Source organism: Rhinoderma darwinii, chromosome 5, assembly GCF_050947455.1.
Source record: "Rhinoderma darwinii isolate aRhiDar2 chromosome 5, aRhiDar2.hap1, whole genome shotgun sequence".
Lineage (NCBI taxonomy): Eukaryota > Metazoa > Chordata > Amphibia > Anura > Rhinodermatidae > Rhinoderma > Rhinoderma darwinii.
This window is the reverse complement of record NC_134691.1, coordinates 58,442,740-58,460,383: the sequence shown is the minus strand read 5'-3', so window position 1 is coordinate 58,460,383 and position 17,644 is coordinate 58,442,740. Positions and strand designations below refer to the sequence as shown.

The window sequence follows — 17,644 nt, the reverse complement described above, 5'->3', positions numbered from 1 at the left end:
CTTTTAGAGCGCAGGTTTTGCTGAACTGGTGTGCAGGCGCCATGTCACATTTGCAGAGCTCCCTTAGGTACCAGAGTAGAGTGTAAAACCCTGAGAAGTGACCCCATTTTGTAAACTACACACCTCAAGGCATTTTATCATTTGCCTGGACATATGACAGGGCTTAGGAGTGAAAGGCGCATGTGGGGCCTATTTTGGTGATTTTCGCAGCATTAGCCCACAATGTAAAAATAGTAAAACAAACCCCCAAGTAGTGACCCCCCACTTTGGAAACTGCACCCCTCAAGGTATTTTTTTTTTAAGGGGTGTAGTGAGTATTTTGCCCACACAGGTGTTTTTATTTTATTAGAAATTAATGCTCAGTGGATGGTGCAAAGTGAAAATTGCACATTTCTACAGGTATATGCCGTTTTAGTGCACATTATGTTGTGCCCAGTTCGTGCCACTGAAGACAAATACCTCAAACTTTTAAGCGTGTTCTCCCGGGTATGGCGATGCCATATATGTGGACGTAAACTGCTGTTTGGGCACGCTGTAGGGTTCAGAATGGAGGGAGCGTCATTTGGCTTTTGGAGTGCAGATTTTGCTTAGTGGTGGTTTTGCTGGTATTTCAGTTGATGATGTGGGGGCATATGTAAGCTGTATGGGGTACATCAGGGCATAATAATGGGGTAAATAAATAATAATCCATAGATATGTGGCCAGAGTCGCACTGATAATTGGTGCCAAATCTTATCCGCTTTTGGACACTGCACATTTTGCATCGCCATATTCTGAGAGGCAGAACTTTTTTATTTTTTTCTCCACCGGAGCTGTGTGAGGGCTTATTTGTCGCGGGACAATCTTTAGATTTCACTGGTACCATTTTGGGGTGGGTACATGCGATTTTTATTTATTTTTTGATCACTTGGCAAGTAAGGTGACCAAAAACCGTCAATTCTGATAATTGTTTTTTTTTTTTTTACGGCATTCGCCATGCGCTATGAATGACAATTTTACTTTATTCTGCGGGTCGGTACGATTACGCCGATACCATATGTATATAGTTTTTCTTCTGTTTTACAGCATCGCCATATTCTGAGAGCCGTAACTTTCTTTTCAGTTTTCCTTCAAAAAAGTTGTGTGAAGGCTTGTTTTTTGTGGGACGGGCTGTAGTTTTTAATGGTATAATTTTGGGGTACATGCAACTTTTAGATCCTTTTTTTTTTTTATTCGGTTTTGGAAGGGGTAGTGACTAAAAACAGCAATTCTGTAATTGGTTTTTATTTTATTTTTTACGGTGTTCACCGTGCGGGTAAAATAGCATGATATTTTTATAGTTCGGGTCGTGATACCACATATGTGTACTTTTTTTTTAATGTTTTCCATTTTTTCCTATACTAAAAGATTTATTATGGGAAAAAAGGCTGTTGTAGTTTTTTTTTTTTTAAAGGTGAAACTTTTTTTTTTATTCTTTATTTTTACACATTTTTATTAACTTGTTTTAACTTTTTTTTTTTTTTTTGGTCACACTAGGGGACAGGCATGAAGCCCTGATCGATATTCTAATACACTGCCCTACCTACATAGTGCGGTGTATTAGAGCTGTCTGCTATTCACTGACAGCAAGTCTATTAAAGAGGCTCTGTCACCAGATTTTGCAACCCCTATCTGCTATTGCAGGAGATAGGCGCTGCAATGTAGATTACAGTAACGTTTTTATTTTTAAAAAACGAGCATTTTTGGCCAAGTTATGACCATTTTTGTAGTTATGCAAATGAGGCTTGCAAAAGTCCAAGTGGGTGTGTTTAAAAGTAAAAGTCCAAGTGGGCTTGTATTAGGTGCGTACATCAGGGCGTTTTTAATACTTTTACTAGCTGGGCGCTCTGATGAGAAGTATCATCCATTTCTCTTCAGAACGCCCAGCTTCTGGCAGTGCAGACACAGCGTGTTCTCGAGAGATCACGCTGTGACGTCACTCACAGGTCCTGCATCGTGTCAGACGAGCGAGGACACCGGCACCAGAGGCTACAGTTGATTCTGCAGCAGCATCAGCGTTTGCAGGTAAGTAGCTACATCGACTTACCTGCTAACGCCGATGCTGCTGCAGAATCAACTGAAGCCTCTGGTGCCGGTGTCCTCGCTCGTCTGACACGATGCAGGACCTGTGAGTGACGTCACAGCGTGATCTCTCGAGAACACGCTGTGTCTGCACTGCCAGAAGCTGGGCGTTGTGAAGAGAAGTGGATGATACTTCTCATCAGAACGCCCAGCTAGTAAAAGTATTAAAAACGCCCCGATGTACGCACATAATACACGCCCACTTGGACTTTTACTTTTAAACACACCCACTTGGACTTTTGCAAGCCTCATTTGCATAACTACAAAAATGGTCATAACTTGGCCAAAAATGCTCGTTTTTTAAAAATAAAAACGTTACTGTAATCTACATTGCAGCGCCTATCTCCTGCAATAGCAGATAGGGGTTGCAAAATCTGGTGACAGAGCCTCTTTAAGCTTTGCCTCTCTGCGTGGCCTAATAGGCCTCCGTACTAGGAAGCCATTGTTAGGTTACGGTTGCCATAGCAACCATCAGCACCCACCGCGGAGCCTAGCTCTGGTCCTGGCCGTTAGAGCATTATGTCAGCTGTGACAAGCAGCTGACACCTGCGCCCATGGCAACCATCATGGGTGCGACAGTCTAGAAGCCACCTAGATGCAGCGATCGCTGCAACTAAGGGGTTAATCGGCCGGAGCCTAGCTCCGGTCCTGGCCGTTACAGCGGGGTGTCGGACAGCCGATACCCGGCAGTGATGGCGCTGGCTCAGCTTCTGAGCCAGCCCCGTCACATACACGTTCCAAAGGAGCTGTGATTGGTCAGACCACTGTGATTGGTCCCCTGCCATCTTACTGTGCCGATCAACTGTCCTAAACAGTTGATGGCACAGTTCTGTCACCCTGTCCTTTGACCGTTTTTAGCCAGGATGCATCGGTACGTCGCAGTGCCTTAAAGCACTGCATTACAGGACGTACTGGTGCGGTAAGGGGTTAATGAATGTTTGAAAGAACATGACCAAATAGTATTTAGATTGGTTCCTCAGGAAGACACTTTTGTGGGTAACTGGGCAATGAAATGACTAAAGTCCATTTACTCACAAATAGGGATGCACGATGCATCGCAATTTCGATACTATTTCAATACTGTGCATCCTCAAACGGTTCGATTTCTGAGCTGTGTGGCCTCACAGGTAAGTATAGTAACACATGAATGTATGAGAGCGGGCCTGCGGCTGTGTAATACAGCCATTGCCCCGCTCCTGAGTCCTGACATGTGATGTGATGCGGCCGGCGCTGCACTAATGAGCGCCGGCACTGAAGACAGAACATAGCTGGCGCAGTGCAAAACATCCCCATGTTCTGTCCTCCGTGCCTGTGCCGCCGCTTATTAGTGCAGCACCGACCGCATCACCTCATGCTGACCGCGCACGCACTTCATGTCAGGAGCGGGGCAATGGCTGTATTACGCAGCCCCGCTCTATAACGGCGGAGATCAGAGAAACCTCCCATCTCTGCCGCTATTCTCCTGAATGCTGCGATCAAAGCTGACTGCAGCATTCAGAGGAAGTGAGAAGGGGGATGCCCCTTGGATCGCATCACAGGAATCCCTGTGACGCAATTGAGGGACATACCAAAGAAGGGCAGACAGCCCAGGGTCCATTGAAGGAGCCCAGGGCTGTCTTACCATATCTAATGTTGTTAGGGCATACTTAGGTATGTCCTAACAACTGCCTGTGTGCTATCTGTCCACAGGCTAATGTACTGGCATATATCTGATATATGCCAGTACGTTAAAGTTTAAAAATAAAGTAAAAACAAAGTAATGTTAAATTAAAAAAAATACACCTACACATTTTTTACACTAAACATTTAAAATAAGTCTCAACACATAAAATATACACATATCGGGTATTGGCGCGGCCGTAATAACCTTCACAACAATTTTTTTGCATCATTTATGATGTGTACGCTGTAAAAAAATAAAATAAAAACTGCTTTCTATCACTTATTGTGAGGCACGAGGTGAGATGATGAATTTAACCTCCATGTGCCTCACATTAATAGTAATTAACCCCATAATGTACCTTACACACTAACCCATTATGACTGAGAAACATGATGGGATTAATTACTATTAATGTGAGGCACATTCAAAATTCATCAACCTCGCGCCTCATATCAGAAAACGGAAGAACCTTTTCTTTTTATTACTGTTGGCAAAGTATCATTTTGGTATTGCAATCTCAATACTAAACGAAGTATCGGTATGGAAGTCCAAATTCTGGTATTGTGACATCCCTAGTCACAAATATAAACTTGGTTTTATAACGGCCAGCAATTGGCTAAAAATGCATTTTGCCCACAAAGCCCTACTTTTAGGAAAGAAAAGCAGTTATTCACTGAATGGTAAATTATTTTACAGTTTTATATAAAGCTGTGACTCTAATGTGTAAAAATAATTACTTCAGTGGAAAATTTCCGAGTTGTAAACTTTTTGGATGTAACATTTTAGATATAAAACCTTTTAAGGCCCCATGCACACAAATGTATTTTTGCGGGTGAATTGCGGCCCCATTCATTTCAATGGGCCCATTCACACGACCGTAGTTTCCACGGTCCGCGAATGGCCCAGGAGCCTGGACCGCAAAAAGAACGGACATGTCTTATTACGGCCGTGTTTTGCGGTTCAGGCTCATAGAAAATAATGCACGCGGCCGTATGCACGGCCCACGATCGACGGGTGGCTCGCGGGTGACACTCCGCAGCCGGCCGACCCGAAAATCACGGCGGTGCACATGGCAACGGTCGTGTGCATGAGGCCTTCATTTGTGGTTAAAAGAAATGTAAGAAAGTCTTCTAAAGAACACATCCTCTTGATTGCCTGTCAGCCCCTACAGCATCAGTCACATTTTGGTGGCAAATCAACGTTACTGACCTTTTATATATTTCTATGACTACTGACCTATATTCATATTGTCCCAACTGAACAATTTATTTCTAGAATAAAGCCCTTCCCCCACTCCTAGTGGCAGTTACAGCGGTACGATCTACAAGGGAGGGGGATGGTGCTGCAATTTACAAGGGAGTGGGGTGCGCTCTACAAGGGGGGGCGGGTGGTGCTGCGATCTACATGTGGGGGTGCTTTCTACAGGGGAGGGTGGATGGTGCTGCGATCTACAAGATGAGGTACGATCTACGTGGGGGTTCTTACTGCAAGGGGTTGTGGCACTGTCTACGTGGGCACTGTGGCACTATGTTGGGGGGGTGGAACTATGTGGGCACTGTCACCACATGTGGGCACTGTCACCACTATATGGGGGCCCTGTGGCACTATATGTGGGCACTATGTCACTATATGTGGGCACTGCCACTATGTTACTATATGTGGGCACTGGGGCACTATACCCTGACAGATGAAATCCATCTCTTGTTTTTTTATTTCTTTTTTTACGGCCATGAAAGACGGCCTGGAAATGGATGAGAATTTGTAGACACTGATGCAAAATGGACAAAAAAAAAACGACAATTGATCAGTTTTTAATGGCCGTTTTTTTTTTTTCACTGTCGTGTGGTTGTAGCTTAAATGTCTATGATGCCGGGAGTCCCGTTCACATGTACTGTGATCGGGCTGGGAGATCCAGCTGACAGATGGACTGTTTTTCACTGTCCAATCACGGTCACGTGAATCCGGCAATGTCTGAGACTGACTGAGGTGGTGACGGGTACAGAGGGATGTTAGTGCACACAGTGCCTCATTGATTATAGATTCTGTTAACCTGTTACCTGCCGGGGAACACAGAATCAATTAGACATTTTTCCAATTGTATTTATGATAAAATAAAGTATTTGCAGAGGTTAAAAGTTGTGAAGTTACATACAATAATTATAGCAATGTATGTTAAGTTATTTCTATAAAGAAAATGTATTCAATTCTCTCTTGGTATTCGTGTTAAATAAACAGAAAAAAATAAGAAAATCGAGATTCCAATCGAAAATCGCCCAGCCCTACTATGTAGACTTAAAAATAAAAAAGCTATAACTCTTGGAAGTGGGGAGGAAGAAAAAAAAAAAAGTGGCTGCATCATCAAGGGGTTAACTATACATTGCCAATCTTCTGTTTAATGAGAACCAGAGGGTGACTTTAAGGCCTGATTTACACGAGCGTGTGCGTTTTGCGCACGCAAAAAAACGCAGCGTTTTGCGTGCGCAAAAGGCACTTGACAGCTCCGTGTGTCATCAGTGTATGATGCGCGGCTGCGTGATTTTCGCGCAGCCGCCATCATAGAGATGAGGCTAGTCGACGTCAGTCACTGTACTCTTTCAGCACCCTCGACAGTGAATTCCGATGACCATATCGAGTAACCTGTTTAAAAGAAAAGAGGTTCGTACTTACCGAGAACTTCCCGGCCGTTGCCTTGGTGACACGTCCTTGGTGACACGTCCTTGGTGACACGCCTCTCTTGACATCTGGCCCCACCTCCCTGGATGACGCGGCAGTCCATGTGACCGCTGCAGACTGTGCTTGGCTTGTGATTGGCTGCAGCTGTCACTTGGACTGAATTGTCATCCCGGGAGGTCAGACTGGAGGAAGAAGCCGGGAGTTATCGGTAAGTCAGAATTTTTTTTTTTTTTTTTACACGTTCACGTATATTGGGATCGGAAGTCACTGTCCAGGGTGCTGAACCAGTTTAACTCGTTCAGCACCCTGGACAGTGACTGTCTCCTGCCGGGTTCGTTCAAAACGAGTTCGGCCGAACCCGGTGAAGTTCGGTTCGCTCATCTCTAAGACACTCCGTTCGGATGTTTGTAAACAGAAAAGCACGTGGTGCTTTTCTCTTTACATTCAGTTTGACAGCTCTTGCGCGAATCACGCAGTTCGCACGGAAGTGCTTCCGTTCGACCTTCGTGGTTTTCACGCACCCATTGACTTCAATGGGTGCGTGATGCGCGAAAAACGCAGAATTTTAGAACATGTCGGGAGTTTTTTTCAGCGCACTCACGCTGAGCAAAACTCACGGACTGTCTGCATGCCTCCATAGACTTGTATAGGTCCGTGCGACCCGCGTGAAAAGCACTCGAGTCGCACGGACGTATATCACATTCGTGTAAATGAGGCCTAACAGTGAGATAAATGATCACATTCTTGTTGCCTGTAGCCACTACTAGAGGCCCCTTACTGAAGACTTACTTATGATTACTTTAACAGGAGGCTGCGTAAGAAATCTTCAGAAAACTTAACCTAATGGTTACTCCAGGCACAGAGAATTTTATTGATTTAATGGTTATTCCCACTTCAGACAATTGAGACATATATAGACAGTATAAATCTGTGTGTTTTTGTTCATTTGCTACATAATTAGCTATCTGACTTGTTCCTAAAAAAAACCTGAACAAAAAGGGACATGATTTGTAAAAAAAAATAAAAATATTATTTTTATTTTTCTCCCCCCTAGGTTGAATTTGGTGTTGTATACAGCTGTGTAGAAGATAAGATGTACACTGGCAGAAGGGGAAAGGGGGCACATTGTAATGGTCAGACATTGCAAGTCTCAGGGCAGAAAGGTAAGTACTACTTTACAATGTGCGGACTCCACTCGAATGTGAAACAGAATATGAGGCTACATTTTTAACAATTTCATATTCTGTGGTCCACAAAATGAAAATGTTCCTTTGAGGTATGTTGCATTAAATGGGTTTTATGTAAATGGAGCTTAAAATTTGCCTAACTTTTCAGGTGAATCTTCAGAATAAGCTGTCACATGTGTATTCGTGAGGAATATGACCATTTAATTCCATTCTGCGTCTGTTTTGTTTTGGGGGTTTTTAAGCACTTTCCCACGGTGCAGCAAGTTTCTCTAATCCTCAGTTGTCTCTGAGCTAGTGGGCGGTGCCTAACAGCTATCATGTCTTCTATAATCTGCACACACAGAGATGGGGGAGCAGCATGTTCTCTTTCAGATCCATCACATATATAGAAGCAGCAACAACCTGAAGATTACACAGCAGTAATGAGCTGTATAGCTGTGAATCCAGCAGTGAAGTGAGATATAACACTTACTAGGAAGCTGCTGCAGTCTCCTTTTTTATTTTATTTTTTCCTTTCTTTCCTCCTCCCCTCTCCATAGACTTCCATAGGCAGGTGTGGCCTGATCCTTTAATGAGCTGTTGGTCTGTGTCCTCAAGAAAAAAGCATTTCTTGCAGAGTGACTGAACAGTTAGGAGGGGGGCGGAAAGGAGCCTGATTATGTGGAGAAAGAGGCATGTTTCTCTAAAAAGATATGTTACAAACTTTTGTATATTCTCTTGTGCTATTGATTTATGCAAAGTTTGTTGAAAAGCTAGTAACATTGAATTACTATACAAATGAAATGTTCTACAGCCTTCTAATATACTTTGTGTTTCAGTTATATCAAATATCAATGAGAACACTCTTGTTAAATATTCAGAGGCAACAAACTACTTTCCTATTCTTGCTTTCAGCTGAGTAGTAGTTAGAATTGTATATAGCAATGCTCTGTTCGATAAATACATCAGCTGCACAATTCTTTCTGATAGTTTGCTGCAATGCATTTGTCTGGAGACAGGGTGTTTAGGACACAGTATTGCCTCGGTACAATCGTATAATGCTGTTCTCATTCACTCATAGCAAAACAAAAATCTTGAAAATGGTGAGGAATTGAATCGTAAAGTGTATTAACCCCTATCCGCACCAGGAAGTAACTGTCCATCGTTGCGGGAGGTTACTTCCCGCATGAGGACGTACAGTTACGAGTTTTTCCTGGTGCACACTGTCGGCAACAGTGTGCACCGGGAGGTCAGCTGTCGCCGACAGCTGACATTCCCCTCTTGCCGGCCAGCGGTCCTTTGCCGCTGATTTCGGCTAATTAACCCCTTAAATTCGGCTATCGGTTGCAATTGCCGAATTTTAGGGGTTTCGATCATATTGGCAGACCCCGGTTCGAAATCGCGGCGTCTGCCGATAGTTAGTATGGCAAACGGAAGCCAAACAATGGCTTCTGGGTCTGCCATGGACGGAAGCCCATCAGGACCAACCTTCGGCTGGTCCTGGTAGGCTTCCTGTCAGAGTGACAGGAAGTCACTGTGTCGTTCCCGATGCACACTGTCGGCGACAAGGTGTGCATCGGGAACAGCTGTCCCCGACAGCTGACACTCCAGTGTTGCTGATCAGCGGGCCATCGCCGCTGATTTCGGCAATTAGCCCGTTACATGCGGGGCTCGATTGCGATCTCCGCATGTACAGGGTTTGTACCACATCAGCAGCCCCCATGCAATTGTGGGGGCTGCTGATGCTTGTAATGGCATCCGGAGGCCAGGCAACGGCCTCCGGGTCTGCCATGTATGGAAGCCTATGAGGATCAGCCTTTGCTGATCCTCGTAGACCAACTGTCAGATTGACTGTGACGTCACACTGACAGTTGGAATACGTTACACTACCTAGGTAGTGTAATGTATTCTAGCAGCGATCAAAGCTTCAGGTAAAAAAAAGAAAGTGTAAAAAGTAAAAAAAAAAGTTAATAAAAATGTTTTAGAAAAGTGTAAAAATAAAAGGTTTTGTTTTCCTATAATAAGTCATTTATTATAGGGGAAAAACATATTTGGTATCACCGTGTTCGTAACGACCCAAACTATGAAACTATAATGTTCATTTTTCCGCACGGTGAACCCCGCAAACAAAATAAACGGAAAACTGTGTCAGCATCGCTATTTTTTAGAATAAAAAGTGATCAAAAAGTCGCATTTACCCCAAAATGGTACCAATAAAAACGACAACCCGTCCCGCAAAAAACAAGACCTCCCACAGCTTTTTTGACGAAAAATAAAAAAAAAAGTTACGGCTCAGAATATGGTGACACAGAAAATAAATTATTTTATAGAAACCTAATTTTATTCTGCAAATGCTGCAAAACGTAAAAAACACACACACACACACACACACACACACACACACACACACACACACACACACACACACACACACACACACACACACACACACACACACACACACACACACACACATTTTTAGGAGGAAGACTAGAAGCCGTGACCATCTTGCAACAAGGCTAGTGACAGGAATGGCGGCGCTCGAGGCAAAAAAAAAAAAAGCTGAAGTATATAGAGCATGTGTTTTGTTCAGATCAACAAACAAGGAGGCTGATTTAGGGACTTGTTTGTTATTTTAATATACAATCCAGGTATGACTAGGCTTATAACTGTCAAAGGAGTAGTCTGGTGGCAATAGAGGGACGAGACCAGTGTGTACAGCAACTTTTTAATAAGAGGAATGCCTCCATTTTTTTCTCAGTTTGAGCTGATAATAAGATGCAGGTTAGGAGGAGTGCCTTCAATGCATTTAATATAAATTTGTCATCCCTTTTAGTTTTGAACTGTAATGTTAGGAAGAACGCTTCCAATGAATGCAGGAGATCTCGACATCTTCAATACATGAGTTTGCAAATTAATTCAAATATATATTGAATCGTCTGTTACGTTGTCCCATACACTTTAAAGGGTGAATTTGTGTTTGCTGGAATATTAGTCCCCCTTTCTATAAGGGAATATATTGAATATTTATTTTCCCTCTACATATTTGCCCATTAACCCCTTAATGACCGCCGATACGTCTTTTTACGGCGGTCATTAGTGGACTTTATTCTAGAGCTCCGCCAAACTACGTCGCTGCTGTAGAATAAAGTAAACAGAGCAGGGAGCCGTGAAATCTCCCTGCTCTCAGCTGTCAGAGGCAGCTGAGGGCTGGGGGCGTCCCTGCTCTGCCGGGTGAGATCGATATTAGTATCGATCTCACCTGTTTAACCCCTCAGATGCGGTGCACAATAGCGAGCACCGCATCTGAATGGTTTTGGAGAGAGGGAGGGAGCTCCCTCTCATCTCACTGACACCCGGTGATAAAATCGGCGAGTGTCTGTGTCTTCTATGGCAGCCGGGGGTCTAATAAAGACCCCCAGGTCTGCCTGCAGCGAATGCCTGCTAGATCATGCCGCAGGCATGACCTAGCAGATGCCTGTCCGTTTTAAACGGACAGGCAGTAATACACTGCAATACAAAAGTATTGCAGTGTATTATAATAGCGATCGGAGGATAGTGAAGTCCCCTAGTGGGACTAGTAAAAAAGTTTAATAAAGTTAATAAAAAAAAAAGTGAAAAAAAAAAATGAAAAACCCAGCTTTTCCCCTTACAAAATGCTTTACTATTAAAAAAAACTACAATAAAGCAAAAAAGTTACACATATTTGGTATCGCCGCATCCGTAACGACCCCGACTATAAAGCTGTTACGTTATTTAACCCGCACGGTGAACGCCGTAAAAAATAAAATAAAAAACAATGGAAAAATTGCTGTTTTCTGTTAATCCTGACTTAAAAAAAATGTGATAGAAAGTGATCAAAAAGTCGCATCTACTCTCAAATGCTACCAATAAAAACTGCAAGTCGTCCCGCAAAAAACAAGACCTTATACAGCTATGCCGACGCAAAAATAAAAAAGTTACAGCTCTTCGAATGTGACAATGGAAAAATCTAAAAAATGGCTTGGACATTAGGGCCCAGAATGCCAGCAGGGGGAAGGGGTTAATAGTAATTGATAATATAATATTTATAACTGGTAAAGGCAGTCCATGGATTTAATTTTTAATTCATAATTGTTTGTCCTTAGTAGGGTTAATGCAAACTCTTTTAGTGTATACCAATAAAGACATTATTTGTTTTATAGTGTGAGTATACATAACCAATCACACAGTTAGTGGGAGGACATCCTTTGGATTGTGTTCGCACAATCCTTGTATTTGAATATATATGTGATGTAGCACTCCCTGTGTGTTTATTTAAGACTTGGTTTAACCTATTAAATGTATATTTTCCCCTTGGTTTTTAACAAAACATTGTCCTGTATATAATTCATTGGGTTTTTTTTTTTTGTTTTTTTTTTCTTGAGGCCGAAGATATTATATAGGGCATCTGTAACAAGTTCCAATGTAGTATATTGTGTAAACCCTTTCAAACGATGTGCAAGGAATAATGGGAAACTGTGCAAGAAAACAAGTCTTCTGAAAAAAAAACAACCCATCTGAATTTTTGTATTGGTGGGCATGTTTGTTTGTTATATATATATATATATACACCCCAATACAATGATTCAGATGTATTTTTTTTTCAGAAGACTTGTTTTCTTGCACAGTTGCCCATTATGTGTGTGTATAAATAAGGACTACAGTTCCCATGATTCCTCTCCCCTCTCATGGACCTTGCCTATATGCAGCTTGGCGGGTAGAGCTGGGAGCAGTGGAGAGAGGCGGGATGTGATATATGACGTCTCATACTACAGGGAGTGTAGGAGGAGATAACCACGTGTTCAGTTTATGTTCAGACCAGGAGCCTGGTCACGTGACTGCATGTACCACTGACTTGCAGAGGCATTACAGCTACAGACAGCACATTAGTAAATGATTGATCTTACTGCAGTTACACCATCTGCATATAATTAATTTATTTTTCTTTAAAGACCAGAAAACCCCTTTAATTGTGTTTCATACTTTCCAGACATTACAAAGTCCATGATTATTACAGAGCTGGGATCAAATCGTAACCCTGAGGTTATTAAAATTATTCTGTCTAATATGGATAGGCTGCTGTGTATTCCAATCCATGGGTAAGTATCACTTTAGTATTCATATCAAGACTTTTCTGGAAAATTGGTTATACTTTTTGTGGTTGGGCTTGCTTGGTAATGTTTCAAAGAGGTTTTTTTTGTTTTTTTTATGCAACCAGAATGGTCCCTTGCCGTGTCTTGTTTACTACGGCAGTGTGATGGTATGTCGTACATGTATACATGATACACCAATGTCATAGTTGCAGCATGCGTCTGCTGCATGGTCACAAGTCCATGGGCACAAACAGTCATTGTGTTGCCTAGGTAAACAGACGGCGGGGGTCCATGGCATCATCAGCATGGAATTAAAAAGCAGGTATATTAAAGAGGCTCTGTCACCAGATTATCAAATCCCTATCTCCTATTGAATGTGATGGGCGCTGCAATGTAGATAACAGCAAAGTTTTTTTATTTTTTTAAAACGATCATTTTTGCCCAAGTTATGAGCAATTTTATATTTATGCAAATGAGCTTTTCAATGGACCACTGGGCGTGTTTTCTCGTTTTACCAACTGGGCGTGTATTGTGTTTTTACCAACTGGGCGTCGGAAGAGAGAAGAGACATCAGCTCCAGGCGTCAGAGAGTACAGTTGAATCTGCAGCAGCATCACCATGTGCAGGTAAGCATAGCAAACTCCCTAGAGACGAGCATATTACCTTCTCGGACGGCTGGAGCCCATGTATCTTCTCTGTCCGACGCCAAGGTTGAAGGACCTGTGGGTGACGTCACGCTGTGTGTCTGCAGTGAAAGAAGCTGGGTGGGAACGATGAGAAGTGTATGATGCTGATTTGTCAGCATCATACACTTCTATTCACAACGCCCAGTTGGTAAAAACACAATACACGCCCAGTTGGTAAAACGAGAAAACACGCCCAGTGGTCCATTGAAAAGCTAATTTGCATAAATATAAAATTGCTCATAACTTGGGCAAAAATGATCGTTTTTAAAAAAACAAAAAACTTTGCTGTTATCTACATTGCAGCGCCGATCACATTCAATAGGAGATAGGGATTTGATAATCTGGTGACAGAGCCTCTTTAAATGCTGTTCTTAGACGCTCATCATGTTTATGTAAGTAGAATTCTGTGTAAGCATAATTCATTATTAGGGTACATGCACACATTGCGTATTTTGTTGCGGAAAATACGCAGCAAAAACTGCATCAAATTACAAGAAATTTGCAGGGAAATTAACGCACCTGCTTAGATCGCGGTGTTTTCATGCTGCGGTTTTTGCTGTGTATTTCTCCAGAACTAGGGAGATGGAATTCGCAAGCGGAATTGCGAGATAGATTGACATGCTGCGGTTCCGAAAATACGCACCGCGGATCAATTTACATGCGGAAAAATACTGCAGCGCGTACATGAGATTTCCTGGAATGTCATTGTCTATGCTGGTACTGTATTACGCTGCGGTTTTGCCGCACGAAAATATGAGCGGCAAAACCACACGTAATACGCATCAAGTGCATTGACCTTTACCGTTTGCAAGCGGCACAGTAAATTCAGCAATATTCATGAAAATTTCTATTAGTGACTGAATAAACAGAGATGATATATTATAAGCTGTGGGCACTTAATTTGCTATTTTCAACAAGCTTTATTTATAGAAACCCTGAGAACCCCTTTTAAAGCCGATCTGTGACATTTGTGCTGCCCTGTATGAGGGCAGCATAAATATGTGACAGACGTTGATTTCCGCATGCTATCATGGAGTTAGTAATGTTCTGTAGTTTCTGGATTTTATACGGCGTGCAGCCGAATAAGTCAACGTATATTCATATATTCACGCTGATTGACACTTTTCTCTCCTATGCAGAGTAATAGGGAGAAAAGTGTCAATCAGCGGCTGACGGGCGGGGGGGAAGCAGCGTAAATATATGAATATACGTGGACTCATTCAGGTGCATCGCTGGCTGCATGCCATAAGGATAAAATCAAAATACACAAACTATAAAATGTTACTAAACTCAGTGATAGTACGCTGAAAAAAGCGTGTCTGTCACATATTTATACTGCTCTCCGTTAAGGCAACATAAATGTGACCGATCCGCTTTAACCCCTTCACGCCACAGCCAGTTTGCATTTCCTTATTTTCCTCTCGTCTTCCAAGAGCCGTAACTCCTTTTTTTTAAATTATTATTATGTTTTGCTTCAATATAGCCATCTTGGGCGTTTTTTATTATTATAATGATTATTTTTTTGCATTTTAGCGGGTTTGAGATGTACCATGTGGTAAAACTGACATGTTACATGTCGGTCAATATGGTTACAGCGATAACTAGCAATATTTGTTTTATTAAAAAAGGAACAACAAACATTTTTATTATCCGTCAAGGGACCTTTTGTGAGGGCTTGATTTTTGCTTAATGAGCAGTAATTTTCATTGGTAGCTTTCTCCGTATGTACATCATGGGGAGAAAGCAATCCGCGTTGGAAAGGTGGGGGGGGGGGTGATAAAATAAAGCGGCAGAAGCGATCAGGAGAGCACTATGCCCCTTAGTTTCTGATTGGTTCCGCTTGGCTTTCCTTGGAAAGCCGAGCAAGCGGTGGACAAACTCCTAGATCTTCTATTGAGCCCATATACCGCTCATTTAGCTTTCAGAGGAAAGCCAAGCAATTCTGAACAGAGCACGAAGGGGTCTAGCGCCCACCTGAGCCCTGCTGCCACTTAGTTTTAGTGATTGGTGGGGGTCTCAGCTCTCAGACCCCCACTGATCAAAATCTAACATGTCACTATGACATGTCAAAGGTTTTATGAAAGCTTTAGTTACACTTTAAGCTCCAGTAATATTTGACATATATGCTTTTATCCTCTAGGATCCGGGCAATGGGCACAGCTGCTGTCAATATGTGTTTGGTGGCTACTGGAGGGGCTGATGCCTATTACGAGATGGGAATCCATTGCTGGGATATGGCAGCTGCCTCAGTCATTGTTACAGAGGCTGGAGGGGTTGTCCTGGATGCTAAAGGTTTGTATGTGTCTAAAGTCCAAGTTAAGCAAAGAGTAAGGGGGTTATTAGACAACCCTTATTAAACATTCACAACTATCTTGTGTTACAAAGTTAAAGGGGATTTCCCATCTTGGACATTTTCCACATATATACAGGATATACCATAAATGTCGGATAGATGCGGATCCCACCTCTGGGACCTGCACCTATCCCTAGAACGTGGCCCTCTGACCTGTCTTACCTTGTGCAGCTCCTGCTGCTCCCCGGCCACTATCAGACGAGGTGGTCGGGAGTACGGAAACTGCAGAGCTGCCCCGTTTCTATAACTTTTTTTCACTGCTATGTGAAAATTCCTTTATTTGATGCTGCAGTACCCAAAAAATATTTTTACAACTAAATGAATGTCTATTTGTTCTTCATGGTGTCTGGGTTCTTCATATCCACAATAGTCTCCCTTCACTTATTTCAATGTAACCGTCTGTTTTCTGATGATACAAGGTAATTTAATTAAAAACATTTGATGGCTTTTACAGAAACTTTATTTTTAATATCTTTCAGGAGGACCATTTGACCTGATGTCCTGCAGAGTGATTGCAGCGAGCAATAGGGAAATTGGAGAACGAATCTCCAAAGAACTTCAGCTCATACCATTGGTGCGAGATGATGGCAAGAAATAGTAGACAAATGTGATGGTTTTAAATGCACTTGTATTACTTGACTTTGCACTTGATTTTCCGAAAAAAGCCATTTTAACTTGAGGAATACTTCCAGTTCTATGTATAAAGCTTCACAAGAAATGGATCATTTTTGCCTGTGTCCAGTATCTGTTTCACATCGTGTCATCTGTAATATTTATTTATGTGCTGTTCCTAAAGAAATGGGACCTTTTGGTATTAGTGATGTGTAGGCAACGGGTCCATGCAGGTGTGTTTTTAGCCTTTCCGAAGTATGACCCTTTTTAAAAAAAAAAAAAGTCGTACTCAGAGGGTCCTTATCAATGTCTTGGATCATTAGTGGTGGCTTGAAAGGTTTCCTGTCCAAAATGTGGATTCTTCTGTTCATAGTACTGTAGATTTGCTGCTCCCTCATATGTAATCATACCTGAGTGTATAACCTGTTGGTCAAATGTACTGTATATCACTCTACTGACCAATTTCAGTGTGTTTGCTAAGCTGAAATAAAAACAGATTCATTTATTTTTATTTCTGGAAGTTGTGAAACATGTATATTAATAGCAAGAAAAAATGGTTAGTCTGAAAAACCAAAGTCATTACCTCATACTAAAATATATATATGTGTGTGTGTGTGTGTGTGTGTGTGTGTGTGTGTGTGTATATGTATACACATACATACATATGTGTAAATCTCTTTGTATCTGCTAGTGCATACAACTTCATCCAATATTAAATCCTGTTTCTTTGTGTAATAATGGTTATTACTCCTATGGAATGGATATCCACATAAAATACTTATGCCACTTATACCACATAAAAAACACAGCCTCAATGACCGCTCCATTCATTCTTTGCTTGTACTTCAATAGCTGCACCATTTTATATCTAGTTATAATGGGGTACATATATTTAGGGATAATGTGGATCACATTAGATATTTGAGGTGTGGTCACAGGATTCTGTGACCGCACCTCAGATAAAGCAGGTGGGTGGGATAAATTAAAGGGGAAGGGAGAACTAGTGGAGAGGGCCAATAGACACATAGAGGGGGGATTATTAGTAACGAACAGCCCTGTGTCGTTACTTAGGTCAGTGAGGTATCGACACAGGGCTGCGTGTATACTAACTCCCGTGCACGAGCCGGTGTCGAGAGAAAAAGACACCAATGAAAAGCAGAACTTCCGGCAGGGCAGAGGTCCGAGAATAGGAAGGAAAGTGTTCAGATTTAATACAGACTCTATATTAGGAACTTTATTAAATAGTTACATGGAATATTGGGTCAAAAATTGTGTCC

At 42.1% G+C, this 17,644-nt stretch overlaps 1 protein-coding gene across 3 annotated transcripts in view; it reads left to right on the top strand.

Annotated features, from left to right (window-relative positions):
- The window catches only part of IMPA1 (inositol monophosphatase 1), a 36,793-nt gene extending 19,915 nt beyond the window's left edge, over positions 1 to 16,878 (top strand). For all 3 annotated transcript variants that reach the window (XM_075826050.1, XM_075826051.1, XM_075826049.1), the window contains exons 6-9: positions 7,491 to 7,599; positions 12,614 to 12,722; positions 15,543 to 15,694; positions 16,235 to 16,878. In XM_075826050.1, the coding sequence (XP_075682165.1) occupies positions 7,491 to 7,599; positions 12,614 to 12,722; positions 15,543 to 15,694; positions 16,235 to 16,353 (489 nt within the window). In that variant the 3' untranslated portion in view covers positions 16,354 to 16,878. The remainder of the gene's footprint in view (positions 1 to 7,490; positions 7,600 to 12,613; positions 12,723 to 15,542; positions 15,695 to 16,234) is intronic.
- Positions 16,879 to 17,644: the final 766 nt, after the last annotated feature.